This window comes from Malania oleifera, chromosome 9 (genome assembly GCF_029873635.1).
Source record: "Malania oleifera isolate guangnan ecotype guangnan chromosome 9, ASM2987363v1, whole genome shotgun sequence".
Taxonomy (NCBI): domain Eukaryota; kingdom Viridiplantae; phylum Streptophyta; class Magnoliopsida; order Santalales; family Ximeniaceae; genus Malania; species Malania oleifera.
The window spans coordinates 3,802,795-3,821,941 of record NC_080425.1 but is presented as its reverse complement, the minus strand read 5'-3'; the positions used below and the strand labels follow the sequence as shown (position 1 = coordinate 3,821,941).

The 19,147-nt window shown below is 33.0% G+C and overlaps 1 protein-coding gene across 3 annotated transcripts; it reads right to left on the bottom strand.

Annotated features, from left to right (window-relative positions):
• Positions 1 to 2,080: 2,080 nt before the first annotated feature.
• Positions 2,081 to 14,006, bottom strand: LOC131164044 (calcineurin B-like protein 1). 3 transcript variants are annotated; one of them, XM_058120965.1, is made up of 9 exons: positions 13,681 to 14,006; positions 12,920 to 13,067; positions 10,911 to 10,993; positions 9,042 to 9,101; positions 4,389 to 4,497; positions 4,196 to 4,248; positions 3,280 to 3,360; positions 2,597 to 2,709; positions 2,081 to 2,517 (listed from the first exon to the last, which is right to left on the bottom strand). In XM_058120965.1, exons 2-9 carry the CDS (start codon positions 12,996 to 12,998, stop codon positions 2,454 to 2,456), a joined length of 642 nt encoding a protein of 213 aa, XP_057976948.1. In that variant the 5' UTR covers positions 12,999 to 13,067; positions 13,681 to 14,006; the 3' UTR covers positions 2,081 to 2,453. The 3 variants fall into 3 exon arrangements, with proteins under 3 accessions (XP_057976948.1, XP_057976946.1, XP_057976947.1); XM_058120963.1 differs by having other exon boundaries at positions 12,920 to 13,073; positions 13,681 to 14,004; XM_058120964.1 differs by lacking the exon at positions 13,681 to 14,006 and adding an exon at positions 13,376 to 13,514 and having other exon boundaries at positions 12,920 to 13,073.
• Between the last annotated feature and the right edge of the window lie 5,141 nt (positions 14,007 to 19,147).

The window sequence follows — 19,147 nt, the reverse complement described above, 5'->3', positions numbered from 1 at the left end:
ATACTCTCAAAAATGTTTTTTAAAAATAAATTTATGTGAGAGTAAAAGCAAATAAGATTCCCTAAATAAAATACTCTCCTCAAAAATGATTTTGAAATAAATACATAAAAGAGAGTTAGAGAAATTTGTATAAAAGATTTGGTCTCAAAAGAATGATTTTAACAATAAAAAACATTTTGAGGGAACTTTGATTAATAATAGATTAGAGAAAAAATTTAAGCTAATCAAAGTTGCTAATCTAGAGTTATGATAGCGTATTTATATATTTTTTGAAAATTATGACTGTTGGGGACACGTTCGGTATTTTTAAAAAGTTTAATTAAAAGTTAATGACGTTTTAGCACTTTTAAAAAATTCCAACCTGAGAGTTTCGATTGACCATATTTGAGGTTGAGTCAACTATATCACTAAGTTCGGTCGACCATGACATTTTTAAATTAAGGTTTTAATCGATCATATTAAAGCGATTTTGAACCCTCTGAGGTTCGGTCGATCAGGGCAGGTTCAATTGACCAAATTCTAAGGTTCGGTCGACTAAATCAGATTTTAACTAGTGGTTCGGTCGACCAGGTTGTTGGGAATCACCCACGTGTTAGTTCAGTCGACCGAATAGTACAAGTTTATTTTAAAATGGTTGACCGAATAGTCAACCTGTTGACCCTGGTATGTTCAGTCAACTAAGGCTTCTATATAGGTTCGGATTCGGTCGACCAAACACACTTAAAGTGTGCATTGAAGTCCTAGTTTTCATTTGAAGTCACTCGGGTTCACATAAGTGTAATTTCTAAGTTATAGGGGATTTTTCATGTGATGTTTAGGGATCTAAAGTCACTCTACGATCATGTGACTTCCTATGGTCAATCTATGGTCCTATCTAAGTAAATAATTATATCATGCAAATACATGCATTATTATAGATCAAATAATAAAAATAAATGCAATTACGATAAGAAATAAATGTCTTTTTCGTCTTTTTACTCTTCTAATTTCATAGAATGCGCTTGATCGTATAAACTTTAAGTCCTGTAAGCTTTCATTGTCGTTTCCTTATGTGTGTGTTAAATTAATGAACATGTTTACATGCTAAATACACGCATAAAAAACATATACTTGTTAACATCAAAATAGAGATCAGTTTCAAAAAATCAACAAATTGTATAGAAGTGAAAATTTAGAGAAACGTTAACTACAAAAAAAATTGCTTTATTCCATTGAGCATAAAATAAAGAGTATAAATTCTCATGGTGAAATTTATCAATAATTATTTCTTATTACAAATTGATTATTTTTTTTTCTATCATTTTTTATTTTATGATAATGACACATTTTTGTGTAATCTTATATTCCTAACAATATAAATGTCACTTTGCAAGTCATACCCTTCAAGTAAAATTTAATATTTTAAGCTTATCTTAAAAAATATATTTAGAAAAATGGTAGATATATATATATATATATATATATTCCCGTTAAATATAAATTGTATAACTTATTTAAAATTCATTCGTAGAATAGGATGAATATATAAGAGAGAACTTATACAATAGAATGATTAGTCACAATTTATTCATAACCATTAGAAACAAGTTCATTTTCAAACGAAGAACTAGTACACAAAGAATACCCAAAATTTTTTATCCATTTAATTAAACGCAACATGATTTTCCAAAAGAAACCAAAAATATTTACTATGAAATATTTAACAATAATTATACATAATTGTCAAATATTTAGTGAACTCGACATTGCATCCTAAAACTATGTTTGGCAAGTCTCTCCAAGTGGTTTGGCTCAGCCTTGTTCCCCATTTTATGCCCAAAGAATTCTTAGGCTGTATGAATCACTTTAATACGAAAGAACACAAAGTGATTAATTTGGTACACAAGAATGAAATAAATCTACATGCCATATGAATTTTTCTAAAAGAATAATCGTTGTTCCATATTTCAATTGATATGGATGAAAAATCGCTCATTTCATTGTTATTCATCTTTGTTAATAAACATATTGCTTGCACCAGTGTAAAAATCCACATTTCCAATAAAAAAAGCTCAAAAATAAACTCCTAGGAGCTGAATAATTTACAGTCCTAATAATTCTTTTTTCCTTTTTCTTTTTTGAAGACTCGAAGCATTACATTATGGAGACCAACTTAATGGAAGAAATCAGATCTCAAAAATAAATACATTACATCTATTTGCACTATTAACACAAACAAAGGCTGCAAAAATTGCCAATTATAACATGATGATGCTTTACACTCGGAAACTGCTATGCTCTCTGCAAATCAACGAGGAATGTCTCTTTGTTTTCTTAAAAGTAATTTTTTTTTTTTTTATTAACATGATCAAACAAAAACGCATTTTACCGAAATTGCATGAACACTCTAGACTCTACTTTTCTTTTTCTTTCCTTTTCTTTTCTTTTCTTTTTTTCCCATTTTTCTCTGCACCTCAAGTGGCGACTTCGTCCACCTCGGAATGAAACACAAAGCTTGGGAATGTTGTTGTTATGTCCCTGCATTTAATAAAATAGTTTGCATGTTCAAGCCAGTTCTGTGAAAATTAGTTATTTGCAGTGGCTAAATGTTACACACCTCAGATACTGCAGGGTCATGATCTTTAATAGTGATGGGTTCTTCGAAACAAAGTTCTGCCACTCTGATTTATCGATCATCCCGTCCTGGTTGACGTCCGCATCCAAGAAAGTCTGCAAAATGGAGGATTGTCAAAGCTCAGTGGTAAAAAAATTCCTTTTTTTGCTCCTTTGTGTGTGCGTGTGTTCTGTAACTGGGTAAAGGGGGCACCTCCCATAAATGAAAAACTAAAGGAATACTGGATGACATTTTGTGCTCCATAAAAGTTTGCATCAACGAACCGTCTAATCTACATATCTACACCTTGCTTGCACATTTACTTGAGAAAACTAGAATAAAGGTTTTCTCATTAGTGCAAGCAAGCGATCTAGCCCAAAGCACATCAACCAAAGCAGTTGACGTCTCTTCCATCGATAACCTAGAAAAGCAGGTAGCACTACATTCTCCTCCCCTTCAATGAACTGGCCAGTCAGATCCCCTTCGAACCCCGACTAATTATTTAAACATAAAAAGCCAGTATAGTAGATGAGATCTAATGGGACATAAGTACATCTTAAATGCTCAAGTACAGCTAACGACTTCTGTGATTGAAATGGTTAAACTAACAAGTCTCAATAGGAAATTCAGTAAGTTTTCCAAAGAATAATGGGAGCACTCACACATCACATTGTCAGACAACTGACCTTATCAAGAATTGTCTCAATGGTTTCATCAGACAACTTCATTTCAGATTCACATAGAAGGGCAATCAACATTCGTTTGACCTGCCAAAATCACATATAATAAAGATGCCTGCAAGGAGGTTTAAATAGAGAATATATTTGAATCAACATAAAACTTCTGAATATGTTCTGATATTTTCTTTTCAAACAATCATGAAAATGTAGCAAAATTTAACACCAAGTGGAAAGCGACCAATGACAATGTAGAAAAATTTATAAAATTTCTCTACACTTTAGGCACAGTTATTTTTTTCTTCCCTCTTTTACAAAATGGCTTGTAGCCAATGGAGGATAATATGGTCTTACAATAAAATGTCAAAATTCATTCAAAAAATCAAAGTTGGAGTTTCATGAAAGAACTAGGACTTCAGCAAAAGAAGAAATATAACGTACATAAGAGTGGATTAAGATAGACAACATCATTGCACTAAAATGAAGAAACAAATTTACATAGGATTCTACAGCTGAAACAAACCCTTCGAATTCAGGTTGCTTTTTTAACCTGAAAAACTTTTTGGCACCCAATCAAGTGCTACACAGAAAGGGATGGAGGCCAAAAAAGGAGAAATGGCAAGTGTTGGCTCTATTTCTTAGGCTAAGGCCATATACTTGAACACTGAATGGCACTGGCAGACCGACATAGTCGGAAGGAGAGAGAAAACCCACACACATCACTCCTCAAATGGGCAGGGCTCTAGGAAAGAGATGGAGCCAAGATCTAAATAGAACATACTAACAGGGATGGCCGTTTGGCCATTTCTTTTTGCAACATGCTAGCCAGGCCAACTTTAGTTTTTCACAGAACATAAAACAACTGAATATTTAAAATATATATATATATATATATATATATATATGAAATAAGTGCTAAAGATACCTCATGTCGTTCAATAAATCCCGTACCATCCAAATCATAAAGCTTAAATGAAACTGCAACATTGAAAAATCCTCACATTGAATTGTTTAAATAAAACTGCAGCAAAGTGAAATCCAGGACACAAAAAATATGCAGGGCAAAGTCGATCAAAACAATTCTGAAATAGGCAGTCATACAATATCTAGAAACTTACAATCAATTTTGTGCTCATGTGGGGCATTCGGATGGAAGACATTGAGTGCTCGAACAAAATCACCAAAATCAAGGACACCCTTTTGCTTAGCATCAAACAAGTCAAAAATCTGCACATCAAGTTACTCCGATTCAAGACAAGCACAAAATCACAAAATGGGGCAAGAGTACTCATAAAAAAGGATACGTCCAATGAGTTTTAGCTTGCATTAAGAATTTTTTGTATGGGAACACTGTGTGAGTGTGAGAAAACAAGGGGGTGTGCCCATCCTATCATGCATAATTCAAAAGATTCTTAGCCCAGATGAACAACTGCACACCAAAACAAATTTGAATAGTCATTCACTCCATCAAACTCCAAGGCATAGTCATTCACTCCATCAAACTCCAAGGCACATCCCCAGCCCCAGGTGCTAGTAAACCGAATGAAAACAGAGGATGTCAATTCTGCCTGGTGAGGGCTGGAAGAGTCAAACTTAAAAGTTTAAGCCATAGAATGTAGAAAGATCGAAAGATAAAACTGACAAAAAGTTTCTCTAACTCAAGCATCCTCCCAAAATCAAATAGTATTTCCATTAGGACCTTGTATTGAGAGCCTTGCACTAGTATAGAACTTCCATCCAGTGAGATGAAGATCGTTCTTACTCTCAATAACCTTGTGCCAAAATGGAGCCTGCTTCTAAAGGGAACCTCCAATCGTTTTATCACCATAGATTTGTTTTTTAAACACCAAACTTCAAAATCCTCAAACCTCTGTTTACTAAGGCCTTCTAATGACATCCCCAACTAACAAGAAGATCTCTCTTATTATCACCCATAGCGGGCCATAAAAGCTTCTCATTGGCCTTAATCTCTCTGCTACAATTATGGACTCTAGAAAGAGTGATAGCCAGAGAGAGAGGTCATTGTGGAGGAGGAAGCCTACCAAAAGGCCCTATGAGATGTTTAAGAAACAATCCATATCCATATTTTGATTTATTTGATTTTGATTTGATTTATTAGATTTCAGTAATATATCCATTTAGTAAATTAGTAAAGTGTTCCCTTCAGAGTTTTGGATAGGTCGATGTTGCCTTTGGAGGGCAGTTGAATTTTAAAAAGAATTTTCTTGTGGTTAAAGTTCCATATCAGGGTGTGCATGTCATGTGAGTGCCGAAGTGGTATCAAGGAGACAAACCTAAATAGGAATACTTGAAAGACCCTAATAAGCGAGGCACAACCCCACTAAATAAACCTATGCTCTCTTCCAACCCCATAATTTGCAAACCTCAAACCTTCTACTCACTCACTCAACCCAGTAAGATACAGATCTAGGATTGCCCCCTCAAGGAATACTGAAGTAAAACAACAGCCAAGACAAAAGGGCACAACTTGCTAAGAATCTTGCACCAATACATATTTAAGTTTCAGTCCTAAAATTTTAACAGTGCATAACTTTTCGAGAATTTCTAAAACATTATCCTCCAGAAAAAGTTAGCATCATCAGCAAACTGAGGATGGGACGCTTGGCTGGCCCTGGAGCCCTTCAATCACATATTCACACCTAACCCTTCAGAAAGACTGCAAACTGGTCCATCAAAACATTTTATTACCTCTATCCAATAGAAAATAATTTTTTTAATTTTTTAAAATTTTTATTTATCATTTTAATAAGTCAATGCCTATGCACATAGTTTGTACAGGCCACTTGCCTATTTTTTGCAGTAACTTTAAAAAAAATAAAATAATAATAATAAAACTATTAATGTGCCTCCCTTGGCACTTTTCTGATAACGATACATTACTTTTTTTCTGGAAAAAGAGAAGGGTAATGGTAATGATACATCAAAAAACAAAGGAAAAAAATCTTAAAATCAATATTCAAGATAATTTCTATTAGAAAGACTAATGAATAAGTTCTTGAAGTACTTTTCACTTATGGTAATTACTTAAAACTTAGAAGATTAAAGTAGTATTTTATTAAATTCTTAAAAAGTATATAATGATATTAAAAGCATATAAATAAACTCTCATGTAAGAGAAAGTTATTACTAAGACTTCTATGTGACAATGTTGCAACAGATAAGGAACTTTCTAATTGGACTGTTGTGGAGATGTTGGAAACATAGCTGTCATATATGATTCTCTATTCAAATTGCATGATTCGATTCAATTCACTAGCCCATTCATTCAAATCAAATAAGAGAATAAAAATAAGCAAGAATTAACCAAAAATATTACAATTCAAAATTCATCAAGTGATCCAATAGATCCAATTGGTTCCTGATTAAACCCAACTAAAAAAAATAAATAAAAATCTAAAATTTCAACCTTTCAAAATGAAAAAGGCCTTAAAACCTTTTTCTAAGGCATCTAGAATCAAAATGAACAAAATCCTTCTAAGTTCATCCCTTTTCTGAATTGTTCAAATTTTATTTTTCCTAAGCTCTTACGAAAAGAGTTTGGCAATCCTATAAAGTATGCATTTGTTTGATTCTCCTCAAGAAGAGTTTATTTGAAGCTAAAAGTGTTGAAACATGCGGAAATTTTAACGTTTTGGCATTCCAAAAATAAGCTACTTTTGCATTTCAACTTTTTAATAAATAGTATACTTTTGATTCATGCATGTATTATGGCAAATGATCATTCAATTTTGATCGATATAATTCAATTTTGAAATTTTTTTTAGATACATGCACAAGACAACAGATTTTAAGAATTTGTGCAGAATATTATGATTCACTTCCAAGAATTCAAATCACAATTCAATCCAATTGACAACTATCCAAACCCAAACCCTTAACAGACAAAATCCAGAGTCCACACACACTGCACCTAGATTAGAACTTTCATCTTTCGCCCTTCTCTTCAGCAAGTTTATCAGTAGCTTCCCCCTCCACCCCACCCCCCTTCCCCCTTCCCCCTTCCCCCTCCTCACTCACAACGTGGTTGATACAATCTACAAAGGAGACAACTCAAGTGATGACTATAAACATAATATTAGAGTGGATGACTCTGTAGGCAGAATGCAGGGAAATCTCAAATCTTTTATTTGTTACCTACAACTTGGGATTCCCTCAATCCTACGTCATATCCATCAAACAGAAGTCTGTTTTTATCTTCAATTCTTTAATTGTGATTATCACCATAGAGAGGGCAGTAGCTCGTGAATTGGATTCAATATCAGATGGAGAATGTTTTTCTTTACTATTCTCTCAGCGCCTAAAAAATTGACAGGGTTTTTTTGTTATCTACTGCTATTCTGGTAACCTTGATGCCAAAAAATTGATTGTGATGGATTTTTTTTTTTTAATTTTCCCTGTTGTCTCATGGCCTAAAAACTGATGAGGGATCCTTTCAAACATTTTGTTGATCACCTTGGAGCTAAAAATTTTCATGTCGGGGATTTTTTACCCTGGTTATTTTGGGGCCTGAAAAATTGAGCCCTTTTTGCTGATCGTCGGCCACCCTAAAAATTTGATGGATGTGGGTTTTCACAGATGCAGATTTAGTAGCCTCAAATATAGAATGGGATTTGGGATGAATTTATATGATTGTAAGCCCAATTCTAAATATTCCATCAAGACATAAAATTAGTACCTATTTCTGACACTCGAACAACAGTTCACACTCGAACAACACTTTTCCCTCCCAGTACATATAACTAATAATTGTAATTAATTTTCAATTCAGTTGTTCAAATTCAGTAATTATTATGTGGTAACGTACAAATTATTTCAATATTGATCGATTTATATGATGGAATCATAGAAAGTACACGTCATACAGACGTGGAAAGGATAAACAAAAGTTCCACAAAGCAGCTTAACTATCGTGTGGCTCAAATAAAAGATAAGCAATTAGTACCACCCATTCATGATAACTAGACAATTCAGTATATAAGAAAAATTAAATACTGCACATAACTATGAACCGGAAAATTGGTAAAAGAAAAAAAGGCATTCACCAATAGAGTAAAGAGTTAAATGTGCCAAGCCCATCTCACAATCCCCCTAACCCTCCAATAAAAAAAAAATAGCAAAAAAAATCTTTCTGCAAAAATTGTGCAACACTATTCATGTCAACAGTTTATCATAGCAAAAGACTCCTGTTGTTATGTTACTATAGAGTACTGTTTTTAGGGGTGTATCTTGTATTTTCTAATTCCCCCTTTTAAGTTATTTTGGATGGTTCAGATTAAACCTATTTTTAGGATTAGGATTCATTTTTCTTAATAGGGTTTTTGCTGCACAATGTGTTCAGATTGATGCAAAGAATGTACTACTTTGTTAAAATGATATTCCCAAAAGAAATGTCCTTTCTTTGCCCTGGCTTTAGGACCAGGCAAGCAGCCCCTTGTCTAAGAATTAGATCACCATTACTCTTCTTCAATTCAAATACTCCCCTTGACAACCAAATCTGATTAGGCTTCTCTATGTCATGGTTGATCAATGCTTCAGCAGCATTCCAATATAGATGCAACACTAGAGCAAGAATACATAGTTGCACATGCATGCAACCACACATCCACAGCATATATTGCAGTAGAGAGGATGGTAGCGATAGAAAGTGGGAGTTGTCCAGTGACCCACTCCAAAAGATAAAAAGCAAGGTTTTTTGAAGGGGAAAAAATATTCAACAGATAAAAAAAGTATAAAATAATAAAACATAATACCCGATTTGCGAAGAGATTTTCCTTCTTTTTACTCTTGAATAGAGCTAAATGAAATTCTTCCTGCATATAAACCAGAAACATGCAATGTGAGATATTGACCTGATCTTCATGCAAATTATAAATTTCAAAATACTAGAAAAGCATTTATGGAATATACAAATATGAAATGCATAAGGCAATTCAGTCTCCATAACAATAACATACATATAAAGTAACTCAACAACCAAATATATTAAAATTAGGTATGATACGACACCACAACGATATGATTCGACAAGAACGGAAGAAAAGCATTTCCAGGAGCGAACATTTGACTACAATAACATGAAAGTTAGGAATTATCACCATCATCCTGCAACAAGTTAGCTGTTCATGAAAGCATCTGCGATACAATTCGCAAACATTTGAGGTCTCAACTCCCAAGTCCCAATCTAGAGAATACACCACTTTCTCCTTTTTTTTAAAGTGTGTGCTGTGCGCCCATTATACAAAGTTGGCATTCTCCTCATTTGTTATTTGTGATTAAGGACTTGAAAGTAATGGTAGTATGAGACAAAGTGCTAGTATACTACTATGTCCGTTCTTCCCACCCAGCTGCAGAATTAAGTTCTAAGATTCCATGAAACCAATGAATTTGAAGGTTTAACTTGCACTAAGTTTAAGAGAATTCTCATTTGTCACCTTCAAGCACAAGTGGGGTGAGATTCGAGAACTTCCTAGCAATTTTCTCCAACAGTTTAATTACAAAGAAGGGCAGAAATCAAATATGTGAGCATTAAAAGAAAATGAAGAAACTATGTCCGTTCTTCCCACCCAGCTGCAGAATTAAGTTCTAAGATTCCATGAAACCAATGAATTTGAAGGTTTAACTTGCACTAAGTTTAAGAGAATTCTCATTTGTCACCTTCAAGCACAAGTGGGGTGAGATTCGAGAACTTCCTAGCAATTTTCTCCAACAGTTTTTTTAATTACAAAGAAGGGCAGAAATCAAATATGTGAGCATTAAAAGAAAATGAAGAATATGTGATATATATATATATATATATATATATATATATATATATATATATATACAGAGGCATAGAGCTAAATACATTAGGCAGTGGATCATGGCCAACAATGCATCAACATTGAAGAGTGCATGAGTGATATTGATTGATTGAGATCAATGCAAGTTGCAAGAACCAGAAAAGAGCTTTTCTCACTCACTAGAAAAATGAGAGGACCGAAAAAAAAAGAAGCAAAAGTAACTTGAAACAATTAATACTTCATAGTCATGTTCATAAAGGCTCAAATAATCAAATGTCAAACACAAAGGTGTATGTAGTGTTATTTGCATCCACTTCTTTCAACATGCTAACTCTAGAACATTTCCATGCTTTCTACCAATAAACCATCTAGTTATTTTATACTTTCTACTAATAAACCGTAGCTGGTATATCACCGCCCCCCCCGAGGGGGGGGGGGGCGTTCTACTTTCTATGCCAACTTAAACATCAAACCGCTCAGTTTTCAGATAGACAGAGACAGAGATTAAACTTGTCCTAATACTCTTGGGCTGTTGAATCAAGTCCAATAACAACATGAAAACCTTGCTGGCCTATAGGCTGTCCAATTCACTCACTCTAGAAAAGGTGAGGCAGTGGAATACATCATCATTAGATTCATGTATGATTAATGATTTAAAATAAAGAAATGGAAGAGATACCACCAGCTTTAGCTCAGCAGAAAAATGAGGTGGAAACATAAGGGATAAAAGACAACATAATTCAATTTTGGGAGAGAAAAAACCAAGATGAGCACAGAAACACACTGAATTATAATATAAAAGACAGATTTCAGTTAGTAACAAGCAACAGTGGACAATACCTTGTTTATTAGCCCATCATCAATTACAGAACTGCTAATACTTTTGAATAGCTCAAATAGTGCTTCAACTTCACTAACGCTGACTGAAGAAGCAGGAAAATAAAATCTGATCAATTGCTCACAAAACAGCAGAATGAAAACATAGTAGCAAAATTTTCAAAAGGATTTCCAAATAGAAAACACAAGACAACAACATTAGAACAAGGGCAAGTTAAAAACATTTAGCAGATAAGAAACTAAATACAATAAAACATATGAATAATTTTCTGAGATTGTTTGTTTCAATGGCAAATATGAAAATTATTCTCAAGCAAAGGCCAGTCATCAACATAAAAATTTAATAGCAGAAACACTCAAAGCAACTTGAATTTTTATTTCCAATTTCTCGAGATTTGAAAGAGGAGTAAGGATTGTGGAACCATCAATCATTTTAGGGAAATCCCCTACTGCTGTGAAATAGGCATGCAGCAAGTAAAACAGTAAAACAGTACCATAGGGGTACACATGAAGAAGGAAAAGAATTACATGCAGTCAGTAAAACAGTACCATAGGGGTACGCATGAAGAAAGAAAGAATTACAAAAGAAGAATAAGATATAAATCATTTTAGGAAAATTCCCTACTGCTGTGAAATAGGCATGCAGTGAGTAAAACAGTACCATAGGGGTACACATGAAGAAAGAAAGAATTACAAAAGAAGCAAAAGATATAATCCTTTGAGGAGGAGGAGGGGGAGGGGAGAAAGGGGAAGGGAATGAAAGAAAACAAAAGCATGGTAGTAGCTAGCAAAGCCACTTCTCAAAGGCACCAAAACAAGAGGTTCACAAAAAAGCAAAAGAATAAAATATGATTAAAAAAACAGTATTCCACAATAAATGCGATGCAGAACTTGATCCTTAAAAAACCTAGCATGTCTTTACAACCACACAGTCCCCAATCAGCGCAAACATAGAGCACAGTATCACAACTTTTAAGCATTCTTACCTCGTACAAAGCCTCCAAAATTTTTGTTAGGAACTACTTCTACAACTTCACAGAATCACAAGACAAACACAATGCTCCATGAAAACAACAAACAGCCTAATCCAAATTGACCTCAAGTACTTAACACAAGCTCAGTCCAAAATGACGATCCCTCATGTCCTATTTGATATTGTACACTTGGTGCACTACCAAGTGCGAAACAAATTAGGATGACTGTATCCTTTGTAGCATCTGCAAAAGAAGGATTGGCCAAACACAGACACCAAAATTTTTGACAATGCATAGATATTTATCTAAACCAAATTATTTTACCTTCTATCGCTGGCTAATTTCAAGAGACAAATACGTAGGACAAATAATAATTTTAAACTCAATTGCAGAATAACAGATCCAGTTACACACCAAAAAGAACCCTGGTTAGACTCACAATGATAAAATTTAAGAAGCACAACATGGTGATTCAAATGAGGCATTTTCTTTTCTCTTCTTTTCTTTTTTGAAATGAAGAATCTTCAAGCATTGATGCTACAGATTTGACAGTAATGAGATATACTAAGAACAATTCAAAGAGGCAAACAATAAACATAAACAAATAGAAGACCGGTCAACAAGTATGCATCCCTGTCATCTTTAACAAATTTTCAATACATCATAATCTTACAAAATGATTAAAATAAGAAAGTGTCAAACCATGTAAATCTCACATGGAAATGCTAGTTTGCACAAGAGCACAAATGATTCGATTATTTGCAGTTTCAATCTTTAAAAACCCACAAATGCCTTTTCCTTTTCTTTTTCTCTCATGTTTTCTTTCATTGTTTCTCGTGCCAACCACCTGAACAAGTATGCCAAACCATTGAGAACAACATATGGGCTCGTGTCATAGCCAAATCAAGCAAAAAATAACCCTTACCCTTCTTTAACAGGAAAGGGCTAAAGTTCATAGTCACCACATAGGCACGCATGTTCACAAAAAAACGAAAAGCTTCAATTGTGAGAATATAAGCAAAAGAGAGAACAACTTACAAGCTGTTTGTGATGCGAGGATGACTGGGTCCTCATATCCGGGGAATTGCTTTCTTACAGTCGACTGAAAACAGCCCATTTAAGTGAAGCAGAAAAGCGCTACCAGTCTTAGCGCCTAGGCTTCTCTACGACACATCATCAAGCCCATCTTAACCTTGCAATGACACAAAACCCAAATTCAAACGCCACCATACATGAAAAAAAAAAAAAAAACAGTGAACAACAATGAACATCAAAATCACTGATTTTCATTTGATTCTCAAATGACCTCCTGCGAAGAGGACTCCAAAGGCCCGAATCAAAACAAGAAACAAAAAGAAATGGACCCAATTGAGCTCCAAACTTTTTATTCATAATAAAAAAATCAAAAATTAAAAACAAATAATTCCCCCCCCCCCCCTTAAAGAGAAATCTTCAGAATAACAAAACACAATGAAAGGAAAGAAGAAAAGAAACCCTGATTAAGGAAAACAGGCGGATTTGACGCAGCTGAGAAAAAACCCATTGTTTTTTCATTTCAATGAACAAATCCCAGATTCAATTTTTTCCCAGCAACCTAACAACCGAAACAAAAAATACTTCGCTGTTTGTACCTGCCCACCCGTCTTTATCCTCGACAACATTTATTGACCTTATTTAAAATAAATAATAATTAAAAAAGAAGCATGAACCCAAATAATAATCACAATAATGGTAATAATTTCACCAAATAAAGCAATAATAATGACAATTAAGGACGAAATCTCAATCTCGAGACTCACCGGTCACCGGCGAGGCCGCCGGTAAAATGCCATCCCCCGAAAAACGAGAAAGAGGACAGAGAAAACGAAACCCGGAGGTGAAATACAGCAACTAACACGCTCGAGGAGAGAGAGAGAGAGAGAGAGAAAACCGGACGACGAATGAGAGAGAGCGAAAGAGGAAAGCGAGAGGGAGAGAGAATCGGAGTGGCTGAGTGAGAAGATGACTGATGGGGTAAAAGAAGAGAATCGAGGCGGCGAGATCGGACGGCGGAGAGAAGATCTGCTCACAGTGGTTTGACGGTCCACGCTTCAGAATCTCAAACAGAGATATCAGCGTATTCTAAGGTAGTAAAGTTAGAAACGCCGGGACGAAGCTTCAACGCGTTATTTTACACGTGGCAGTTGATTAAGTCGCTGCCAAGGAATATTCTTTAGAATCACCGTATCGAGAAAAACTTGTCAAAAATAGTTGTCGCCTAAAATTATAACTCACGAATAATAAAAGGACATGTTGGCACTTAAATTTATGTCAAATTTCCACAATTATAAATTTTTTTTTTATATTAAGTTAATTAATTTCTCACATTATTTGCTTATGAAAATATTTTTTTATTTTTATTTTTCATATAATTATTAAAATTTCATCTTATTTCTAAATTTTTCAAAAATTATATAAAAAAAAAGTTAAAATATCTTTGGTGCATTTGGGAGCATGAATTTCGGATTTGAATTTGAATTTTGATGGGTTTAGATAAATTTTATTATAATTTTTTATTACATTTATCAAATCTAACATCTATCCCAACATATTGTTTATTATTTTCTAAATTTCATAAATTTAATAATTATTAATATAATTGTAACAATTAAAAATATAAAAATTATTATAATTTATTTTAATAGTACAAAAACTAACTTATAATTTCATTCTTATACAAATAAAAAATAAATCTATCAAAAAATATTTTAACAATTAAAATTTAAATATCTCATATTAAAGATTTCAAGTTTGAATTCTTGAAGCAGTTTAAACCAGGAATCAACCAACAAATAAAATAAGTTAAAGGATCAGATTTAGTCTGCGTCCCAATAAAATGATTATGGCAACATTTTAATGAGACTAAATATTAAATATTAATATAATGTCTCGTGATTAGTAAAATATAAAGAAAAAAAATATTATGTATTCAGAAATTTAAAATTTAAACTTTTGATCTATTCAAAATAATTTTATTTCTATCCAAATTCACATAATTTTAAAAAAAATTAAATAAATAAAAGCCTCCAAGCTAATGCTTCCATACACAAGGTTAAAGAATTTATTTCCCACCACTAGTTCATCCCCTCCTTCAATTTCCTACCAAATGTGAATGTAGGGTTTTGGTAAATGCCCATTGTTTAATTTTATTGCCCTTCTTAAATGGTGAAATGATCCATTTTTAGGGCTTTTGTTTTCTTTGGATAAGAATTTCATATTGAGGATCCAATTTTTTTTGTGTGTGGTGGTTACTAATTGCATTTATTTTCTTGTTTCCTTTTTTTTTTGGCAAGCATTCAATTCTAAATCTTTTACATCTTAAGGTTTAGTTCTTTATGTTTGATAGTGATAGAGTTTTGGTTTGGAATTATCTAAATTAAGGGTGACACGGCTATTCAATATTCAACAAATGACTCGTAACCCATTTGTTCAAAATTAGTATTAACAGATATATATATATATATATATATATATATATATATATATATTCTTGAATTGTTAGTTTAGAGTGGTTAGTTTAGTTGCTAGTTCAGTTATGGATTATTGTATATATACCTTTGTAATCTCCTTTGTAATCTTCTCTTTTAAACAATTCCGGAATATACATTTTTTTTATTTAACAATTAGGTTTAGGTTATCTAAATTAGGGATGATAAGACTATTTAATATTGAACGAGTGACTCATAACTCATTTGTTCAAAATTAGGTTCAAGTTTGAGGATGAATGATGTGTTTATAATCAAGTCAACTTGAACCCAATTCAATAATTTAATGGGTTAGACGAGCTCAGTAGGATGCCCGATATACCCATTTAGCTACACTTTTCTCATACAACTACTTTAATTTTTAATTAATATTCAAATTTAAATAGTGAAACTCGTTCCTATATTTAACAGTGGCTGATAATAAGATTTACAATTATCAGTGGTACCGATTAAATTTTTTTTTATTTGCATATTGTAGATGCTATTTTTTTTAAAGAAATTTAACTCACGTCCGTTAAAATACGAGGGACAAATAATCATCATGTTGTGTTTTTTTCTAAAAAACTTTAACTCTCATTTGTTAAAATATAAGAGAAGGAAATTAAATATGTGTTTTTTAAAATATTTTAACCTGCATTCGTTGAAATATTAGGGAGAAAACTAACAAAAATGTACGTATTTTTTAAAAAATAAATTCATATTTTCAAATATTAAAAGTAAAAATAATAAATAGGTTCAACATTTAGCTTTTTAACTTACATTTTTTGAATATTAAATAAAAATTTAAATAAATTTATTGATTAGGTAGATATTTTATTCATCAATTTATGAACAAATCATCATAAACTCTAGGAGTGAGCATTCGGTCGGTTTAGTTAATTCAGTTAATTAACCGAACCGAAAATCAAAATTTAATGAAAATGAAAACCAACCCAAACTAAATAAATTTTTAATCAAATTGAATTAACTGACTTTACTCAGTTACTTCGGTTTTAACCGAATTATGCTCATCACTACTAAACCCAACCCATTTAAGCGTCACCTATTAATAACTTGACACAAAGCCAACCTGTGAACCGACTTTGCTAGTCGTAAGATGTGACGCCCCGAACCTATCAAGTGGGGTCCGGGTGCCACGTGATCCATTTACCTGTATCTGATACTATAACATCAATTACGCAACGGAAAATAATCTAACATCCTTTATAACATACCAGAGTTCTATATATATATAACCCAAAAGAAAGTATTCTCCAACATCCAATATTCAAATATATACATCTTATAAGACTTGAACAAAACCCAAAAATATACATCAAAAGTATATACCCTCTCTCTCTCAAAAACGCTACTCTAGTCCCAAGCTCACTGAGCTCAATCACGTGGAGGTCCTGAAAAAGATGAAATTCATATCGGGTGAGACACATCTCAGTCGGAATAGATTAATACCAGTGTGTGGCTATCATGAGGTTTGCGTACAAAATATAATCATTACTTACAAATTAATCCACAATTATTAAATCATTATCTATCCCTACACATACATGTAGCATATTTTATTAACAAGAGTTTCCCAAAGATTGAGGTGATTACCCGCCTATACAAGTAGCACCCTTCTGCTATGATGCCCTATGCAACCAGGGTATGACTACAACTAATGTTCATCAGGGCACTTACCTTACTCAGTAAGCTCTCAGGTTGATAGTTTGTCTCGTATTCACACACATTCAGACAATTATTTATCAGCGAAAGTTCTCGAGAATAGAGATTACCCATCAATACAAGTAGTTTCCCTCTTCCCTAATATGTTATGCAGTTCGGTATGGCCACATCTGATACCTATCAAGGCACTTGGCTTTCTCAGCAAGCCCTCGGACGGAGAGTTTACCTCACCCCAAATGCCTATAACACTACAATACATAATACACTTATTACTTTGTTACATTATTCTGCACCATGTTATCTCTATAATACTTATCTCTTCATAATCTCAGTTTTCACATTTCTCAATATTTCACATCACGTAATCTCATATCACATTTCTCATCTTTTGTCTTCACATACTTAGCATTCACAGATATTTCATATACACTGTTATATAATATTCACTGGTTAAATCAACAATTATGCATTTAGAACTCACTGTCAGATGGATAAACACAGTCATGCTTCCCCCCATGGCGGGTTGTGCGACCCGTAGGTTGGACTTAACCCTAATCGGCTCACCAGAGTTAAATCAATAACAACCTCTTCAGTCTGTAAGTCAGATTGCTTGCTCCCATACTGGTTTAGACTCTAGGGGGACTCTACCCTTCTCAGCCCAATCGACCACCCCGTCTCCACACTCTCTCTAAGATGTGTGAGTGCACTAAACTCTCATGAAACAAACGCAACAGTACTGTGCCTACTATGGTTCACCAGAGTTCTCAAACCATAACTTGCAATTTAACAATCACATTTAGCTATATTTTAAATAATCACACACAATATATATTCTCAACGCATTGCAGTATTTCCAACATCTCATAAATATATCATAATTCAACATAATATATTCACTTTACTCATGCTACATGATTTGAATAATACGCATAATTATATCATCTGAAATAATAAGCCAACCCATATTCATCATCTGTTTTACTAAAACTATATGTTAAATTATCTTCACAATTTATCCAGAAAATTCATTACTTTAATCATTCTATTTTCACAAATAATAACTAATAACACAACCTTAAACTCAAAATCACAGTTCAAACGATTAACTTTCAATACTCGCAGGATAATCATGTAAATACACAAATAATTTCCATTTTAACCGATGAAATTTACAAAACTATTGGCTTAATCTATTCCTCTTACCTGGTTTCCTGAATTACGTCTGCAGGGATCCCAAAATTATACCCGCGACGCTCACCCGAGCCCTGAATTTATGAACCCTAGTTTATCAATACTACCTCAAATAAAATACCATTCTTTTCCACATTTCCTAAACTCATAAACTTCAAATAAATAATTAAATTCTCAAAAACTACAAATTAGCTTAATTTCCTAAATTTTACCCTAACCTTGGGGTGGTGCCTCGAAAGTTCAATTCAAAATTCTACTCTGGTCAAATTAACGAGGATCGACGTTAGGCCCTAGAAATGACGTTTGATCGTCAATTAAGCTGAAGATTTGAGAAAAATTGAGGAGAAAGAGTGTCTTTACCTTACTCTAGGAGTGGTGCCTACAACGCTCCTACTGTAGTAACCGGGAAAAAAATAAAATTTAAAATAATAATAATAATAATAATAATAAAATAATAAAATAAAATAAATTAATTAAATTAACAAGTAAAATGAATAGTATGATAAGGAACAAATATATATATATATATATATATAAATATTAAAGCATGTATATATATATATGTGTGTGTGTGTGTGTGTGTGTGTGTATATATAAGTAAGTTATTATGATATGCATTTAATATATAGGTTAAAGGTATATATATATATATAGTGTGAAAGCTTCTTCAAGAAGCTTTACTTTAATTAATGTTTACTATTATATATATATATATATATATATATATATATATATGTGTGTGTGTGTATATAAAATAACACAACCTTCTTCAAGAAGCTTTGAAAGTCAAAATTCAAATTGAATTGGATTTTTGGTGTGCGTGAGTGCACTCTCTCTCTCTCTCTCTCTTCTACGACTCTCTCTCTCTCTTCGATTCCGGGCTAGTTTT

Bases quoted from the DNA above. Each gene is read 5' to 3' on its own strand.
- LOC131164044 (XM_058120965.1), bottom strand. From the start codon at position 12,998: ATGGGCTGTTTTCAGTCGACTGTAAGAAAGCAATTCCCCGGATATGAG. The intron at 10,994-12,919 runs GTAAGTTGTTCT...CTGCTTCTTCAG, and splicing joins CCTCGCATCACAAACAGCTT to TCAGCGTTAGTGAAGTTGAA. The intron at 2,710-3,279 runs GTCAGTTGTCTG...TCCATTTTGCAG, and splicing joins TTGAGACAATTCTTGATAAG to ACTTTCTTGGATGCGGACGT.